At 45.4% G+C, this 15,088-nt stretch overlaps 1 protein-coding gene across 1 annotated transcript in view; it reads right to left on the bottom strand.

Moving 5' to 3' along the window:
* Positions 1–398: 398 nt before the first annotated feature.
* The window catches only part of LOC126540374 (hydroxyproline dehydrogenase-like), a 40,729-nt gene continuing 26,039 nt past the window's right edge, over positions 399–15,088 (bottom strand). The window contains exons 7-10 of the mRNA XM_050187176.3: positions 6,438–6,613; positions 4,962–5,063; positions 3,719–3,807; positions 399–1,152 (exon numbers count right to left, since the gene is read on the bottom strand). Coding sequence (XP_050043133.1) covers positions 956–1,152; positions 3,719–3,807; positions 4,962–5,063; positions 6,438–6,613 — 564 coding nt within the window. The 3' untranslated portion in view covers positions 399–955. The remainder of the gene's footprint in view (positions 1,153–3,718; positions 3,808–4,961; positions 5,064–6,437; positions 6,614–15,088) is intronic.

Here is a 15,088-nt window from a genome sequence, read left to right as displayed (position 1 = left end):
GCTTGTTGCAGTAGTCACTGTCCTATGGCTTCACTTCATAAAGTATGCAATACGTATTCTGCTTACATTGCCTGGAGAGGATAGTCAGCCTAATCCCACCCGCCCTTTCCATTTCTGGATCGGACTTTTTCTGATTGTACACCCATGATTTGCCGTCACGATAAGTGACATGGTTTAAGAGTTCGGCCATTCCCACAGTCGAGGCTAAGTGAACAGGTACATCAAGATAAATAAATGATGCAAAAGGCAGATGAAGATCATAAGCAGAAAAAAGTACTTGGCTGGGAGACGGTATAGGGTAGGTGCAACGGCTGCTGTCGCAGCATTTAGAGTCGTCAGTCATTCTAGAGAGGTTCTAATATACCTCCGTGAAGTACACCAAGGCAGTATATGCAATCTAGAAGACTGTAACCTTTTTCATTCTTTATTTTTATAATAAAAGTGTCTTCAGCAACAAGGAGATACAAAAAATGTGACGTCAACAATGACGTCAACACGCGATAGACAAGCACCATCACAAAGAGCGGCGCGAGCTTGCATCCGCAGTTTTTGGTTAAGAAGGAATCGCGTGGCCCCGCCGCATTCTCGACAAGCGAAAGATGAAGCCAAGTGAGGGAATTAAAGAACAAAGGATTGGAGACAGGCGAGAGTACACAATACAGTGGTACGTGACGATTATTTGCTCTTGTCACCCCCTATCTCCTATTCGTCACACACCAAGTACCAGCAAGCTCAGTTCAGCGCCGCTTTGAGCCCGAAGAGCGAGCATCTGACGGATTCCTGCGCTCGGAGCAGTTTGGCGCTATCAAAAAGTCGCACCGGAAGAGCGGAGAGTCTCTCTTCCGCCTAGCGGCTAAGGGCAACGCACTGACATCATATCTCTTGATTGGAAGGTATCGCTGCGCGTCATGGCCCGCGTGCGTCCAGGGCCACCTAGGCGCCCCAAGCGTTCAACTCAGTTGTGCGCTGGCTCCAGGGGCCTCTTCCAGGAGCCCGCGAGTCGGCGGCGTATCTCGGCGGCTAGCATGCGCCGCTCGATAACGGGGCTGCTCAGCACGGACCGGTTCTCGCTGGCACGTCGTGCCAAGTACAGCAGCAGATCCGACGGCGGGCCGTACGGGATCGACTTGTACACGTTGTATCCGCGGGCAGCTGCAAACGAGAGCGAGCGAGCAGCTCACTTAGGCTGGTACCGTAAAACAGGAAATGTTAAGCTGGATTGACAGTCTTCAGTTTTTTCAGGTATAGATAAAGTAGATTCGGATGGGCAACTAGTATGCCTAATTTACGCTGAACGGCACCGTATTGTGTATCCGAGTTAATGTGATGGCAATGAATCTTTGCGTGAGCGCTTGATGTTTAGCTTGCTGATCACAGTTGTGATTAGATTTTGGGAGCGTTAACGCCGTCGCCCTGCTGTCACATATCCATGGAGCATGCATGAAATAGACAGGTCGTCTTACAGAATTTTTCGCACTCCAGCGACATCAACTTTGAATTTTCACACTATATGCTCGGGGACAACCTAGGAAAGCAATGAATGTCACACAGTTGCTTAACTTTCAAGTGTGATTTGTCTAGATGCGTCAGCCAATTACGTTCGCTTATTTACGTGGCACCACGGTGAAATCAACCTTTTTTCTACACAGGCATCTCACGGGAGCGATGTCTTGGTAAGCGGACACACTGAAGCCAGATGCAATGCAGTTTTGTGGGCGGAGCTTCTGTTCAATTCTTCGCATGTCACCGAGTACAGTTTTGCGGGACGTCAGTGTTTTCTGCTGCGCCTCGCACGAAGCTAGCGAAATGCTTGATGACCAAAGAAACATATAAGTGAATTGCATTTCATTGAAACGTCGCAGTTTCTGTGAAGTGTAGTTACGAAAAATGATGACCAAACGTGAAGAAACCCCGTGATAAACGTGACGTAAGGTTAATGCCATCGGTGCCACCGGACGGGCGCCAAGAGAAAAAAAAATATTATTGGCAATTTATCGGTAAGTACGAGAAAAATTCGTGAGTATTACGTCGTGCTTATTTAACATCCCACATCCATAATCTCCACCGCGTTGACCGCATTGCCGAGTGTTGTTCTGGAGCTCACTTGACATAGACGTTCTGCCTCTTCCAAGGGCGACGTGCAAACGACCAGTGGTCTGGCGCATACCAATACCAGTTCTACGTGGCACCACGGTGAAATCAACCTTTTTTCTACACAGGCATATCACGGGAGCGATGTCTTGGTAAGCGGACACACTGAAGCCAGATGCAATGCAGTTTTGTGGGCGGAGCTTCTGTTCAATTCTTCGCTTGTCACCGAGTACAGTTTTGCGTACTCGGTGACATATATATATATATATATATATATATATATATATATATATATATATATATATATATATATATATATATATATATATATATATATATATATATATATGCGCAAGGAGAGGCCCTAGTGGAGAGCTGAAAATTACTTTTCACCGTCAGGGGAGATTCGAAGTTCTCGCAGACCACGATACATGAGCTTTTCTGAAATGTACCTCTACCCAAATGCGGCTGCCGCGACCAAGATTCGAACCCGCGACTTCGCGCTCAGTGGCAGAACGCCATGGAACCACTGAGCGACCGCGTCACTCTTTATTTTGCTCTCTAGTACTGATCTACCGCAAAGGAGTCTCTTCCCCCAAATTAGTGCTAGTGAAGTTATTCTGCCAGGTTAACTTTATTCGACGTTGTTCTTCAGCGTCTCATTAAGACCTACGGTAATGACGTGATAGTTCTTCATTTCAATAGAGAGGCGTCCTGGACGGAAATCGAAATTGCTCGTCGGGTCGGCCCTTGGTCAGGGCTGACGTGCAGAAGCCGAAACGTGTAGTTTACCTTTATCAATGTTGATTTGGTATTCAACGTGTTTCCTGCGAATTCGTAACAGGTACAACATGAACACGTTGAATCTGCGACGCAAAGTGTGGGACTTTGGTAGTTTTGCATAAGTGTATTCATGGATATATATAATGCCCGCTTTTGCTTCACTCTATATGTTTGTTTTTTTATCCGGAAAGGCGATTTCAGCGGAATAATGTGCTAGAGTTAGCAAAATTTGTAGTCTATCTCAGTCCCATAACCCGGCGGCAATGTTTATTTAACACGGTGAGTGACAATGACAATGCTGACATTTGCATATTTGAAATCGTTCTTTCTTAAATAATGTTGAATTGCTCCACTTGTTGCATGAAATTTGTTATTATCTCATTTGGTGTGCTCCTGTGTTTTTTTGTGTTTTGGCGCCTTGTTAAACAATTCAGTTCAATCATATATGCTATTTATCTGAACAGATGATTTGGCCTTTCAGTTGCCATCTTACGTCCCCCCCCCCCCCTCCCACACACGCACACACACCTCAAGGAGCCCCACGCCGAGCGGTCACAGCTCATGGGGTCCTGGACTGCGAACTTCAATCACGCCAAGGGCCCGTCAATAGGCTCTGCGGTTTCTGTTTATTTTATTAATTGTTTTGGCTATCTTCCTCTATTTAATATACCACTGGTTACCGCCTTACGTAATGCATGTTGTGCCCGACTGCACTTTTCATATTAATCTCAAATACAATTTCGGTTACCCCAATGGCTCTCTTGTTGCACCTATCGTTTATTCGCGGTAAAGTACTCAACCTCCACCCCCCCCCCCCCCCTCCCAAATATTGCTCGTGACCCACCTAAAGGGAAGGTGATGTGGTCGTACATGCCCAACAGCTGTCCAAAGCTGACCCTCTCGTCGTTAACAGCCAGACCCAGCTCCTGCATCCTAGAAGAAGAAAGAAATAGCAGGAACAAAACATAACATGCCTGCTGTGACCTGTAGACTTCAACAAACTAAAGATAAACAATAATATGCCAACAGAATGACACTTCTGTTGTGTCACCTCGTCGGTGTCTTATGGTTCCCAGCCTGACAAAATGATCGCGCAAGAACATTTTGCAGCACATCACTAAAAGATCGAATTTCTCTTTGTTATTTCGGCAGTTTCAAGTCTAGGGCTTATCAATCACGAGATTTCGCTTATGACGTAGCCTCTTAATCAGATTTAGTTCTCAAGGATCTCAGCGAGGTGTCCACAAAGACAGGAACAATAGTTCAAATAAAATTTAACGTGAACACCTTTCTTCAAAAATGCATGCTAGCATCCGAAACCAACATACAACCTTGTCAACTTCTAGACAGACGGTAGCGGCTCGCACCCGGCGCCTCATATGTTACGAAAAAATGCAATTTCTTGCGTTCATATAGAATTTTTCTTCTAGACGAACAAAGCTCAACGCGTGCGTACCTTGTGTATTTTCGATGGGCATTTCCGCCTCATTGCGTGACAGAAGGCTTGCAATGAGTATGAACACGAACTCGCAACTTCGTTCTGTACCTTCAGCATGACGAAGGAACACGCATCATGTCCTCTGATTTTTATTGCTCCACATCAACACATATCCTCTGCGATAATTTGAATCTGTGAAAACTATAGGGAAATCAAGAGCGGAATACCAAGAAGTTACGCGTCCCTTCTTTCCACAAATTGCCTGCGGTTTCTAAACAAGAGAGGGACGCCCGCGTGGCAGCAATGGAAGGGAACTACATTCTAAGAGCTTCGCTAGGCGTATGATTAGAGTTTGGGCTACGGATCTGAACTCTAATGTATTACTCGAATGAGTTCGGGATTGCAGTCTGAGATCTCGGAAGCCGTTCGTAATAATAATTTATGCGGTGATAATAGTAATTTATAGGTGATATCCACATCGCACAGGCCTAATGACTGCTCCGTGAGATTAATGAAAGTCAATTCAAAGGTCGTGCTTTTGCCGTACTGCGGGCGGTGTAAAGTACTGGTGACGTCATGGACACCATCTTTGTCCTGTATCACGTGTTCAGCGTCTACTAGATGCAGCGTTTCGGTGCCAATGTCATACCGTTTGGTGGCAGTACGTATGCTGTCCTCGTTGTGCGTCGCTACCACCAGACAGCACTCCCTCTCCGAACAGCATATGTGTTCGAGAAGGTAGCACAGCACCCTGCGAAGAATGAAAAATGAATGCGGCCAAAGAAAACGTCCCCTGTTATTCTCTCAAGGATTTCGGCCGCATAGAAAAAAAAATGGACAAATGGTACAGAAGAAAACGGTGCAGTCTTTCCCCCCAAAATTGTGCAGAAACAATGTTCCGGCGATAAGCAACACCGCTTGCAGATCTCAAAAAAACTATAGATCCATCTAGAAGGCTCGAATGATTTAAAGGCCACATGTCTCAGTTTTCGTTGAGTACAGTCCGTTTTGTCCTCTGTACATCACGTCGGTCGTATACCTTTGGTTTACGTAGCCACCGTCACGTAGTTAGCGGGCCAGTCCCGAATTTGATTTCTACAGCGAAGTCAAACCTGACTTTTTATGGACAACTATTTGACCCGGAATGAGAGGTTCCGACATCCTGGTCCGCGTGTCTATTTAGTGTAAATGTAGGTGGAATATAGACACGCCTTTCAAGAACAAGGTAAGAATTACAGCTGTCCAAATAATATAAAATGTCCATTCTTTTACACCTCCTCAGTCACACACAACGGCAAGTTTTGTTTTGAGCTCTTCTCGGCGTGCAAAACGATCAGAAAAAGCACAATGACATAACGATACTGAATACCCTTATGCAAACTTCTCTTCGTGAGGGATTCTTATTGTTTTACTTTTTTATTGGTGAAGTACGAGCTACTTTGTTGTTCATCAAGTTCCAACGACATTGTGGCAGGAAGAACCTATTTTCGCTTATGTGTTCCAACATGCAATGTTATGTTATTCCTGCATTCTGCCATAGATTACATAAGAAAATCGAGACACATGCCTTATGTACTAATTGACCGACCGACCGACCGACCGACCGACCGACCGACCGACCGACCGACCGACCGACCGACCGACCGACCGACCGACCGACCGACCGACCGACCGACCGACCGACCGACCGACCGACCGACCGACCGACCGACCGACCGACCGACCGACCGACACAACCTCCAAGCCGAAACGTTGCTTTCTACGGCTGGTTAGGACGCATTGCGGGACGTAGTTGAACTTCCATACCAGTAACTTCTACACGTAATTTGTAGGCCCACACATCACATGCCACGACATCTCCGGGCAAGGTCAGAGCTCCGACTGACCATGCTTCGCAAAAACGACCGACGAACAAAGCGTTGTTGGTGTTCTGCTTTGAATATATGCGCTCGTGGGTGTTCCTGTAGACGACGTCATGACACATGACATGCAGGCCTGGAAAGTATTCAGGAAGTGCTGGCACACCGCAGCCGTCACGTGGGTGAAAGGTGCGCAGAAGAAAAATTGCTCTCTTGCCGGGGCGCTGGTCATGCATGAGGAGTCAGCGACATGAAGCTGTGCTTACCGGTCGTAGTTCTCGTTGGTCTTCCGATAACTGCTACAGACAGCATCAACTTCACAACGCTCCCTGGCCTTTCTGCGCTCGCCGTCCATATAGGCGCCGCGCACCAGTTTGACGCCGAACGAGGCTCCCATACGAGTGGCCAGGCACAGGTGACGTCCGACCTTGTCGGGAGTGTCCTGCATCGCCCAGTGAAGTCTATCTACACCACGCTCTTATGCCGAAATGACTCCCCAAGTTACCCGCCTAAAAAAGTTCGCAACAGCATTAAACTACCTTTCGAAACGGCAATTACGCGACAATCTAGTGTCTTGCTTTTTTTCCTTGCGTTATGATGTAGCTGCCGACTGCGCCATATGTAACGACATGCACAACTTAAATACATGAAAAAGCCAGCCCTTTATGTACTATCCCGTCTGGTAGTCTTTAGGGGCAATACACCGAACTGGACAGAACTGACCCAATAGTTTTATAATTTAGCAGCAGAAACGCCGCTCAGTAGCATCTAGATAAACCGAGCAGGAAAACACTTCCGCAACGGTAAATCCCTAGCTTCCTTTTTCTTTTCTTCTTTTTTTACTGCGACAGCAGTTGAGTGCTAGAAATTGGGTTTGCCTTGTTCGTCCGTCCCATCCGGCTACACTGACAACGATCTTTGTCGTCATTGACGACACACAGTGATGATTTCTTTCGTCATCATGCCACCTCGTCATCTGCAGCATCACCCCTACCACAGCGCGAAGAAAAGTAAAAGTTCAGGGATATTTGAACACATGCCAGGGTAAACATGTGCATTGGAAGAGGGGAGCACGCTAACCATGTACTGAGCTACCACCAATTTTATTGCCATAGCAATTTCTGCCGTCGGCGTCGCCATCGCCGTGACGTTCCGTATAAAGTCTAAGGGCGATAACACCGCCGCCGGGCGTCTTATGCTGTATGTGTGAGTGAAAGCACGCGAGGGAAGCCGACGATCGCGGCTCAATCTGGCGCGCGCGAAGCAGAAAGCGGAGAGGAAGCTCGCCGTCTTCCGTCGCGCGAAAGGCCGTGGAGGGACGGGAGGGAGGGGTAGCAGCGTTGTGCTCCGGCAGCAACTGACATTTCGCGACCGGGCGCAAGGTGAAGCCATAGAATAAAGTGAAGTGGCGATCGCCGCCTGATCTTGCGCGCCCGATCTTGCGAGGCAGCGCGGGTGAGACGGGTAGCGGCGGCTTCTACTACACCAATAAATGCGTACTTTGCACGGCGCGCTGTATCTTGAAAGGGATCTGCAAACGGCTCATACCTGTGCGCGCGCTATATGTTCATGCCGCTCTTGTGTTGAAGCGACAGACCGCATGAAGATCACTCGCTACTGCTGCCGCAGTTGCTCACACCAGCGTCCAGCGTTTTGCAGTGTGTCAGCGCTCATCGAGTGTGATGTGTTCTTGTTTGCGTGTGCGCGCTGGCACCAAGCTTGTTAATTCAGTTACTAAGTTAATGTCACCATGTTTACACGGCCGATAAAACTACTATCCTTATTTGGTTTAACTGTCTACTAGTTTGCTAGCGCAATCGATGCTCCGCCTTTCGGGTGAAACTGCGACTTTTTTTATTTTTGCTTTATTGCGTGGGGTCATGAGTAATGTCATGCGAAATTTATTTACAGTACCTTTAGACACGCCCACGAAAAAAAAAAACGCACACATGCTAGGCAGTCCAATGAAAGTTAAAAAATAGGGCAAACAAAGCCATTCGACCATATGCGAAATCCAAGAAGATGAAAGGTTCCAACCTCACTGCGCACTTGAGCAGCATAATCTCGAAAGGCAAACCTTGTCGAGCGAGGTAGCTCGGCATGTCTGTCATTCATGCGGCTTTTCCATAATGAATAGAGTCCTAACAGCATAAGAAATTATATGGTGTTTTACTGATTGTCTTCTTGAAAGGAAGGAACCGGATGCCGTAAGATGTGAGAGGAAGTTCTCTTTTGAAAGTTCTTAGTAAAATGTCCCAAAAATAAGATGCGTCACAACAAAGAATAAAGCAGTGTTTTGTTCTCTCACGCTGGCGACAAAGTCTACAATTTGCATTCCAGAGTACATATGCTTATTTTTTATGAAGTCATGTTGTCACTGGCAAGTTTGAAGTGTACAGATTAAAAAAAATGTTTTCGCTGCTGGCGTAAAGCACATTCTACGGACACAGCAAAGAAAATATTGACCAAATGTATTATTTATTTACTTTACATCCCATATTTAATATAGTGCTATATTCTTAATATATATCTGTATTTATTTTTAAATATTATAGAGATGGACACGTTTATCGCACGCAATACCTGTATTATACTTAGCTACCGCGTAACAACAGTGCTAGGCAATTAACTGAAGCCATTACGCCCCGCACAGACTCGAAGGGCAGCGGCGGCGGCGCATGTACTACCGAGGCCACAGCGAAGAGTAGTGGACGAGGATTGCATTATGCGGCATCGCATAGGAATTGTTATTGACATGAAGGTAGTGTTCTTGCGTGCAATTCTCCGATGTCGTGCGTGTGAAAAGAGCGTCGGTGGCACAAGTGAGGCATACATGATAATGATTAGGATAACCCTAAAACATGGCACATACCCACAATCGAACATGCACCGAGAATGAAGTGTCTGATGAAAAACAACGTCGAAAGCATTAACAGATTCTGTATTCTTGCAAGAAACAAGTAGTCGAAAATTAAGAGCCGATACATAAGAATAAAAGTAAGATTTCATCGCCTGAATGTCAGTATCTTTCCACTCTTTCGTCCTGATTTTTTTGCCAAAAGTTGGCAATTATAGTGTGGCTATAGTTTCAGCACTGCTTGGCGAAGCAGGGAAGGCATCACAACTAAACCCAGCTGTTCTGTTTGCGAGTAGTTATTGAACGCGAACGAGGTGATGTGCATGCAATGTTACACTACACGATCAACGTTACTCTGTAATATGTACTATGTTATAAAGTCTTATAAAACGTCCACAACGTTAATGCCAGAAAGTAACGACGCAGCAACAATACGACGTTGCTTACACAGTAGTTCACAGGATTCACAGCCCCCAAGTGCTCTGTAGAGCAGCACTACAAGTGGGCAGGGAAAATGTAATCTCTCAAATCTCTTAGGTGGCACCCGGACTGCGGGGTTTCAGTCTATTGTAGTAAGTGTGGGGGTTTGCTCTATTTAGAACACATGCTGTGGCGCTGCTTGGCGTTGGCCGGTGATGGTTCTCGAGGTGAACAGTGGTGGCAGCGGATGCTGCACAGTGAAGTGCTGGCGGACCAACTCAGGGCTGTCCAGAGGCCCGTGTGACGGCAGAGGAGCTCGGCCTCTCTGTACCGACGTGGGAGCGGCCCGCATCCGTCCCAGACTGATCCCTCAGGACCTAAATGAAGTTCTTCCACGCTACTTCACTCGTGACATCAGTTGCACTAGAAGTTTTGGACTAAGATTTTATTAATCCTCAGACAGGACCTTAAAATGAGTTAGCGAGCCTAAAAAGCAGGTAGCCTTTAAAATAGCAAGGGCCTGTTCACCAGCGGCCTAAATATTGATTTATGAAAAAAAAATGGTTTTAAGAATTGTGTAAGGAGGTCGAGTTTGAAGGTCATCTCGAGTGATATAATGCAGTCACGTTGGCCACATAAATGCTTGCGTTGTCCTACTGAACAATGAAAACAAAAGAAAATGTAACTGCATCACAAAAAACAAACGAATAGAAACATAATGTACTAGGATTATCTTAATCGATTATATTTAAATAGTGAAATGTAGAACCACATAAGAAAGCCAAGTCTTTTGCCAAACTGCTGCAAACACAAGGTTCTATAAAAGTATTAATTTTAACTGAGAAAATATAGCTCCCTTTGACAGAGGAAGTCTGAGAATGGTAAAACCTGTCCATGCATGTAATTCTAATTACACACCATGCATTACAATGTCATACAAAAAGGAAGTTGTGTGCATCCCAAAGAACAAGTCACTATTCTTTATCACGAACAGCTCTGATATGGCTTGCCTCTTCAATTAATATTTTGTATTCGTTTTCACATGGGATGATGGTTCTACACCCCAAACGCGGCTTTCCATTACCCAATGCCCATCTGAGCTAACTGTGATACAAGAGAGCATTCGGAATCTGCTTCCTTAAACTAGATGAGGAAACATGCCCTGGTCCTGATCAAATTACGGTTTTTTAAAGCGATACGCTAAGCGTTGCTCCTTTTTTCTTTTCGATATTTATACTAAACCTCTAGAATCCAGAGACGTTCCGAGAGACTGGAAGCCGGCTGAGATACTATCAATTCACAAACACGGTTCCCAATATGATGTCACTAATTACCGGCCCATCTCTTCGACAAGTACATGCTGCAAAACGCTGGAGCACATTTTAACAACATACCTAATGAAATGTGTGTAAGAAAACAACATTTTGGGTAAAAATCAGCATCGTTTTCGACTAGGGTACTCAACAGCCACTATTCTCACTGAAGTTACACAAGAAATATGTGGATGTATCGATGGAGAGCGTCAAATAGATATTAACTTTACCACTTTCCGCAAAGCATTCGATAGTATATCCAACAGAAAGCTGCTTACGAAGCTCTCTATTTCTAGGCAACACTCAGCTATTAAAATCGATAAAGACATATTTATCAAAAAGGGAACAATTTGTGCCACTAAATTCTGTTTGCATTACCAATAAATCAGTGCGATCGGGTGTTCCACAAAGGTCTTTTATAGGCCCACTTCTTTTTTTCTCTCCGCTTATATACGCGATATGAGCGCAGGTATTTTTTTCGACCCAAATAACCATCAAACATTATGTAGGTGACACCATTGTGTATGTTAAAGTATGCACCCTTAATGACCAACAAGAACTTAGTAGCCATTTACATAAAGTCAGTCTCTGGTGTGACGAGTGCAAAATGGAGCTGAACGCATCAAAAACTGTTGCTATCATATGACGCGTAAGAAATATCTGTCAATTCTCCCCTACAGCATGAACGGAGCAGCATTACCGGAGGTTAGGGAATTTAAGTACCTAGGGATTCATCTCACGCATTACTTGAGCAGGTCAGTACATGTTGACAACATTTGTAATAAGGCCATGCGTAAACTTTGGTCATTATTGTACCACAAGACCAACTTGTGCTAGAAATAAGGCAGCTATATCATCAGCTAGGAAAGAAAGGACATGACATTACTTTGCCCTTGATGCCGCCACTGCGGCATCAAGGGCAACGAAAACGCCGATGAAGCTGCTAGGTGGGCTCACAAAGATGCCGTGAAGGAACCAATCCCTCTGTCAAGAACTGACGCAGCAACAAAGCTTACATACTAGCGTGTGGCGCGACACGATTCATGTGGAACACGCCAGCTATCGACTATGCTTTCCATCTGGACTATCCAGAATCGAGACAACTGTTCTCTACCGACTATGGCTAGGAGTGCGTTTCACGAATGCATTTGCTTGCCGCATTGGTATGACTGACAGTGCTGCTGCCTCTGATAGTTCCGCCGCGTGAAACAATCGAACGTATCGTCTATTGTTGTCCTCTCTGCAGCTCCTAGAGACAATCGCTCGTGACGGCGCGCCTCGATGACCGACCGCTTTCTGCGCAGACGATCTTGGAGTGCCGGCTGATGCGACCTTCACACCAGAAGGCGGTGAAAGCTCTACTAAGGTTCCTCCGGTCAAGCGACCTGCTCGAACGACTGACACCACTGCGTTCCTTTGTGTGTTTGTTTCTTTCTTTTTTCCTCCCCCACTCTTTTCGCCTGTGTGGAATTTTTTCTTACTTCTTTTTAAAGATCTTTCTGTCTCCCCTTACCCTTTCCTCAGTGCATGGTAGCAAAATGGATATCTATCTTACGGTTAACCTCCCTGCCTTTCTCATCTCTTGTATCTCTCTCTCTTTTGGTCATTACAATGAAAACTTCACGAGGCTACCTCAGAAGTAAAAAAAGAGCTTACAAAATGACGGTACTTCCTGTACTGACTTATGCAAGTCATGTGTGGGAGCTGTACACTCAACAGAACACGTTAAAATGTCAGCGCATGCAGAACAAGACCCTGAGGGTTATCTTTAACACATGTGCTACAACCCAGTCCGTCACCTAACTTAGAAGCAAAGCTGATCTCATAAGTGTCAAGCAGGAAATGCAGCTTAACAGGTCGACATTTTTTTTTCACGTATTAAACGGGAGACTATAAAACAGACTTAGAACAACATATCACATTACAGAATCCTGGTAGCCACAGAACAAAGGATTCAAAACATACTAAACAACTTAATTATACAACAGAATCATTCAAACATTCATTCTTGGTTCGAAGCATAGCCGATCGGAACAACTTGCCGCAAGAGATAGTAGGTTGTCCTGATTTACAAGCTTTTGAAAAGGCTGTTACCAATTATTTGTGAACGGTTGAGAATACATTTTATTGTTAGTTGTTGTTTTTCATTTGCAGCTGTTTGGCGCATCACTTTTTTATTTCCGTTGACTTATATAGCGATAAACTTGTTCATTGCAACTCATGTGATTTATTGTTTTCGTATTTGTTTATGTTATGCCTTCCTATCCTGATTGCTTTCTACAGAGTTGTATAAACATGAACTATGTTTAGTTTGTACGCGACAGCAATGTAACCGCAACTCCTGTCTTGGCATGCGCTGACAGTATAAATAAATAAATAAATAAATAAATAAATAAATAAATAAATAAATAAATAAATAAATAATCCAGGCTCTTCTCTTGTACCTGTACATAACTTATTAGCGTTTTAAATATTATATTACTCATTACATTTTTTTCAGGTGCTTATTTTAAATTAATTAGTTTTCTATACGGCCGCATGCCTCCCCCTTAGACAGCGCGTTACAACCGTGGTGTTCTGGCCCAGTTACCCCATAGTGATGATGTGATGTGATAACTTTATTTGGAATCCGGCGATTGGGAGGCCCGGGCCTGGGGCCGCCTAGATGGCCACTGGGAGCTGCTGCTCCCGTGCGGCTTCCTTGGCTCGCTGGACGGCCCAAAGTTGGTCTTGGAGTTCTGAGCTGAGCAGCACGGCCGGCCACCGCGCCCGTAGATTTGCTGGGGAGACTGCCATTTTATTTTGGTATATTTCACATCCCCACAACATGTGTTGAAGGGTGGCTCTAACAGACTTGCATAGCTTGCACATATCGCTCTCGTATATATCGGGGTAGAAAGTTTTTAGTTGCACGGGACTCGTATAAGTTTCTGTTTGTAGTCGCCTCCAAGTAACGGACTCAGCTCTGTTCAGTTTAGTGTGAGGTGGTGGTAATACTCGCTTCCGATTTTGATAGAATTTGGTAATATCGCTAAATCTTGTTAATATATCTTTTTCTCTCCAGATTTCCTCCTCCGCGTTCTCCTGACCGATGGAAGTCACTCTTTTCTCAGCTCGGCGAGGAAGACCTCGAGCTTCGCGGTGTGCTACCTCGTTGGGGTTGACTGCAGGAATGTCTGCAGTCGTATGCGCTGGGAACCAGAGCAATTGCCAGCGGTTCTTCTCTGCATTGGAGAATTTTGCTTCATTGACTCTGATGATGTGCCATGCCTCAGGAGAGATCCTACCTTTTGCATAATTTCTAATGGCCGCTTGAGAATCGCTAAAGATGTACTGAGCATTCGTGGAGACCAATGCTAGTGCAATGGCTACCTCCTCTGCTGTCTCGGAATGTTTGGTAACACCTGATACGATTGCAAGGGGTTTTTGGTTGTGATCTACGATTACTGCTACATAGTTATTTCTGTCTGGGTATTCAGCCGCGTCTACGAAGGTTGCTTTGTCGTCTGACCCAAAGCTTCGGATAATTTTCTCTGCTCTACTCTTGCGTCTGCCGTCGTTGTAACCTGGATGCATGTTCTTGGGTATATTTGGTACTAAGAGCTTGTCACGAATTTCTCTCGTTATCGTCTTCTTTTCCCCGTATAGATTGTGGTAATTCATTCCTAGTTTGCTTAGTATATGCCGTCCCGTTTTGGTTTTGGTAAGTCGCTCTGCTTGAGATGTTTGTTTTGCTTCTATGAGTTCGTCTAGTGTGTTGTGGAGTCCTAACTTTAGCAAGAGATCCGTGCTCGTACTGATGGGAATCCCTAGTGCTAGCACCCCATAGTGAGTGAACCTGAATATTTGAGGAAGAATCAGGCAACGGAAATACTGCTGTCGCAGGGAAAATAAGTCCATAGCTGAAGGAATCCCTGAAGTCTGCCGCATATATATATCTATATATATATATATATTGTGGGGTTCTCCTCCCGTACTCTTGGGACAAAGGAACGCTAACACAGTAGTGCAAACAATCACAAGGGCATTTATTGCACCTTTCATAGATCAATGCCAGCTAGCCGAGTTGCTATCCACAAAACACGCCGATGGGCGCGCGACAAATCTAGAAGTCCGACTCACCGCGACCGGATAGCGAGCGAATATGTTCGCCCCATGCTGAGTCCCAACGCCCGGTCATTCGCGTGTACGGTCACGCGAACGGTGGCGCGTTCCAAGGCGGCCACGCGAGACGATCTCGCAGAAGCGTGTATCGGCGCACGCGCAGCACGGCACGTCCGTACTGCTTGCTGTCTGCTTCACTGTGTATATATATATATATACATAC

The sequence above is a fragment of the Dermacentor andersoni genome, chromosome 2, assembly GCF_023375885.2.
Source record: "Dermacentor andersoni chromosome 2, qqDerAnde1_hic_scaffold, whole genome shotgun sequence".
NCBI lineage: Eukaryota > Metazoa > Arthropoda > Arachnida > Ixodida > Ixodidae > Dermacentor > Dermacentor andersoni.
The sequence above is the reverse complement of the archived record's forward strand: the minus strand, read 5'-3'. Positions and strand labels throughout refer to the sequence as shown.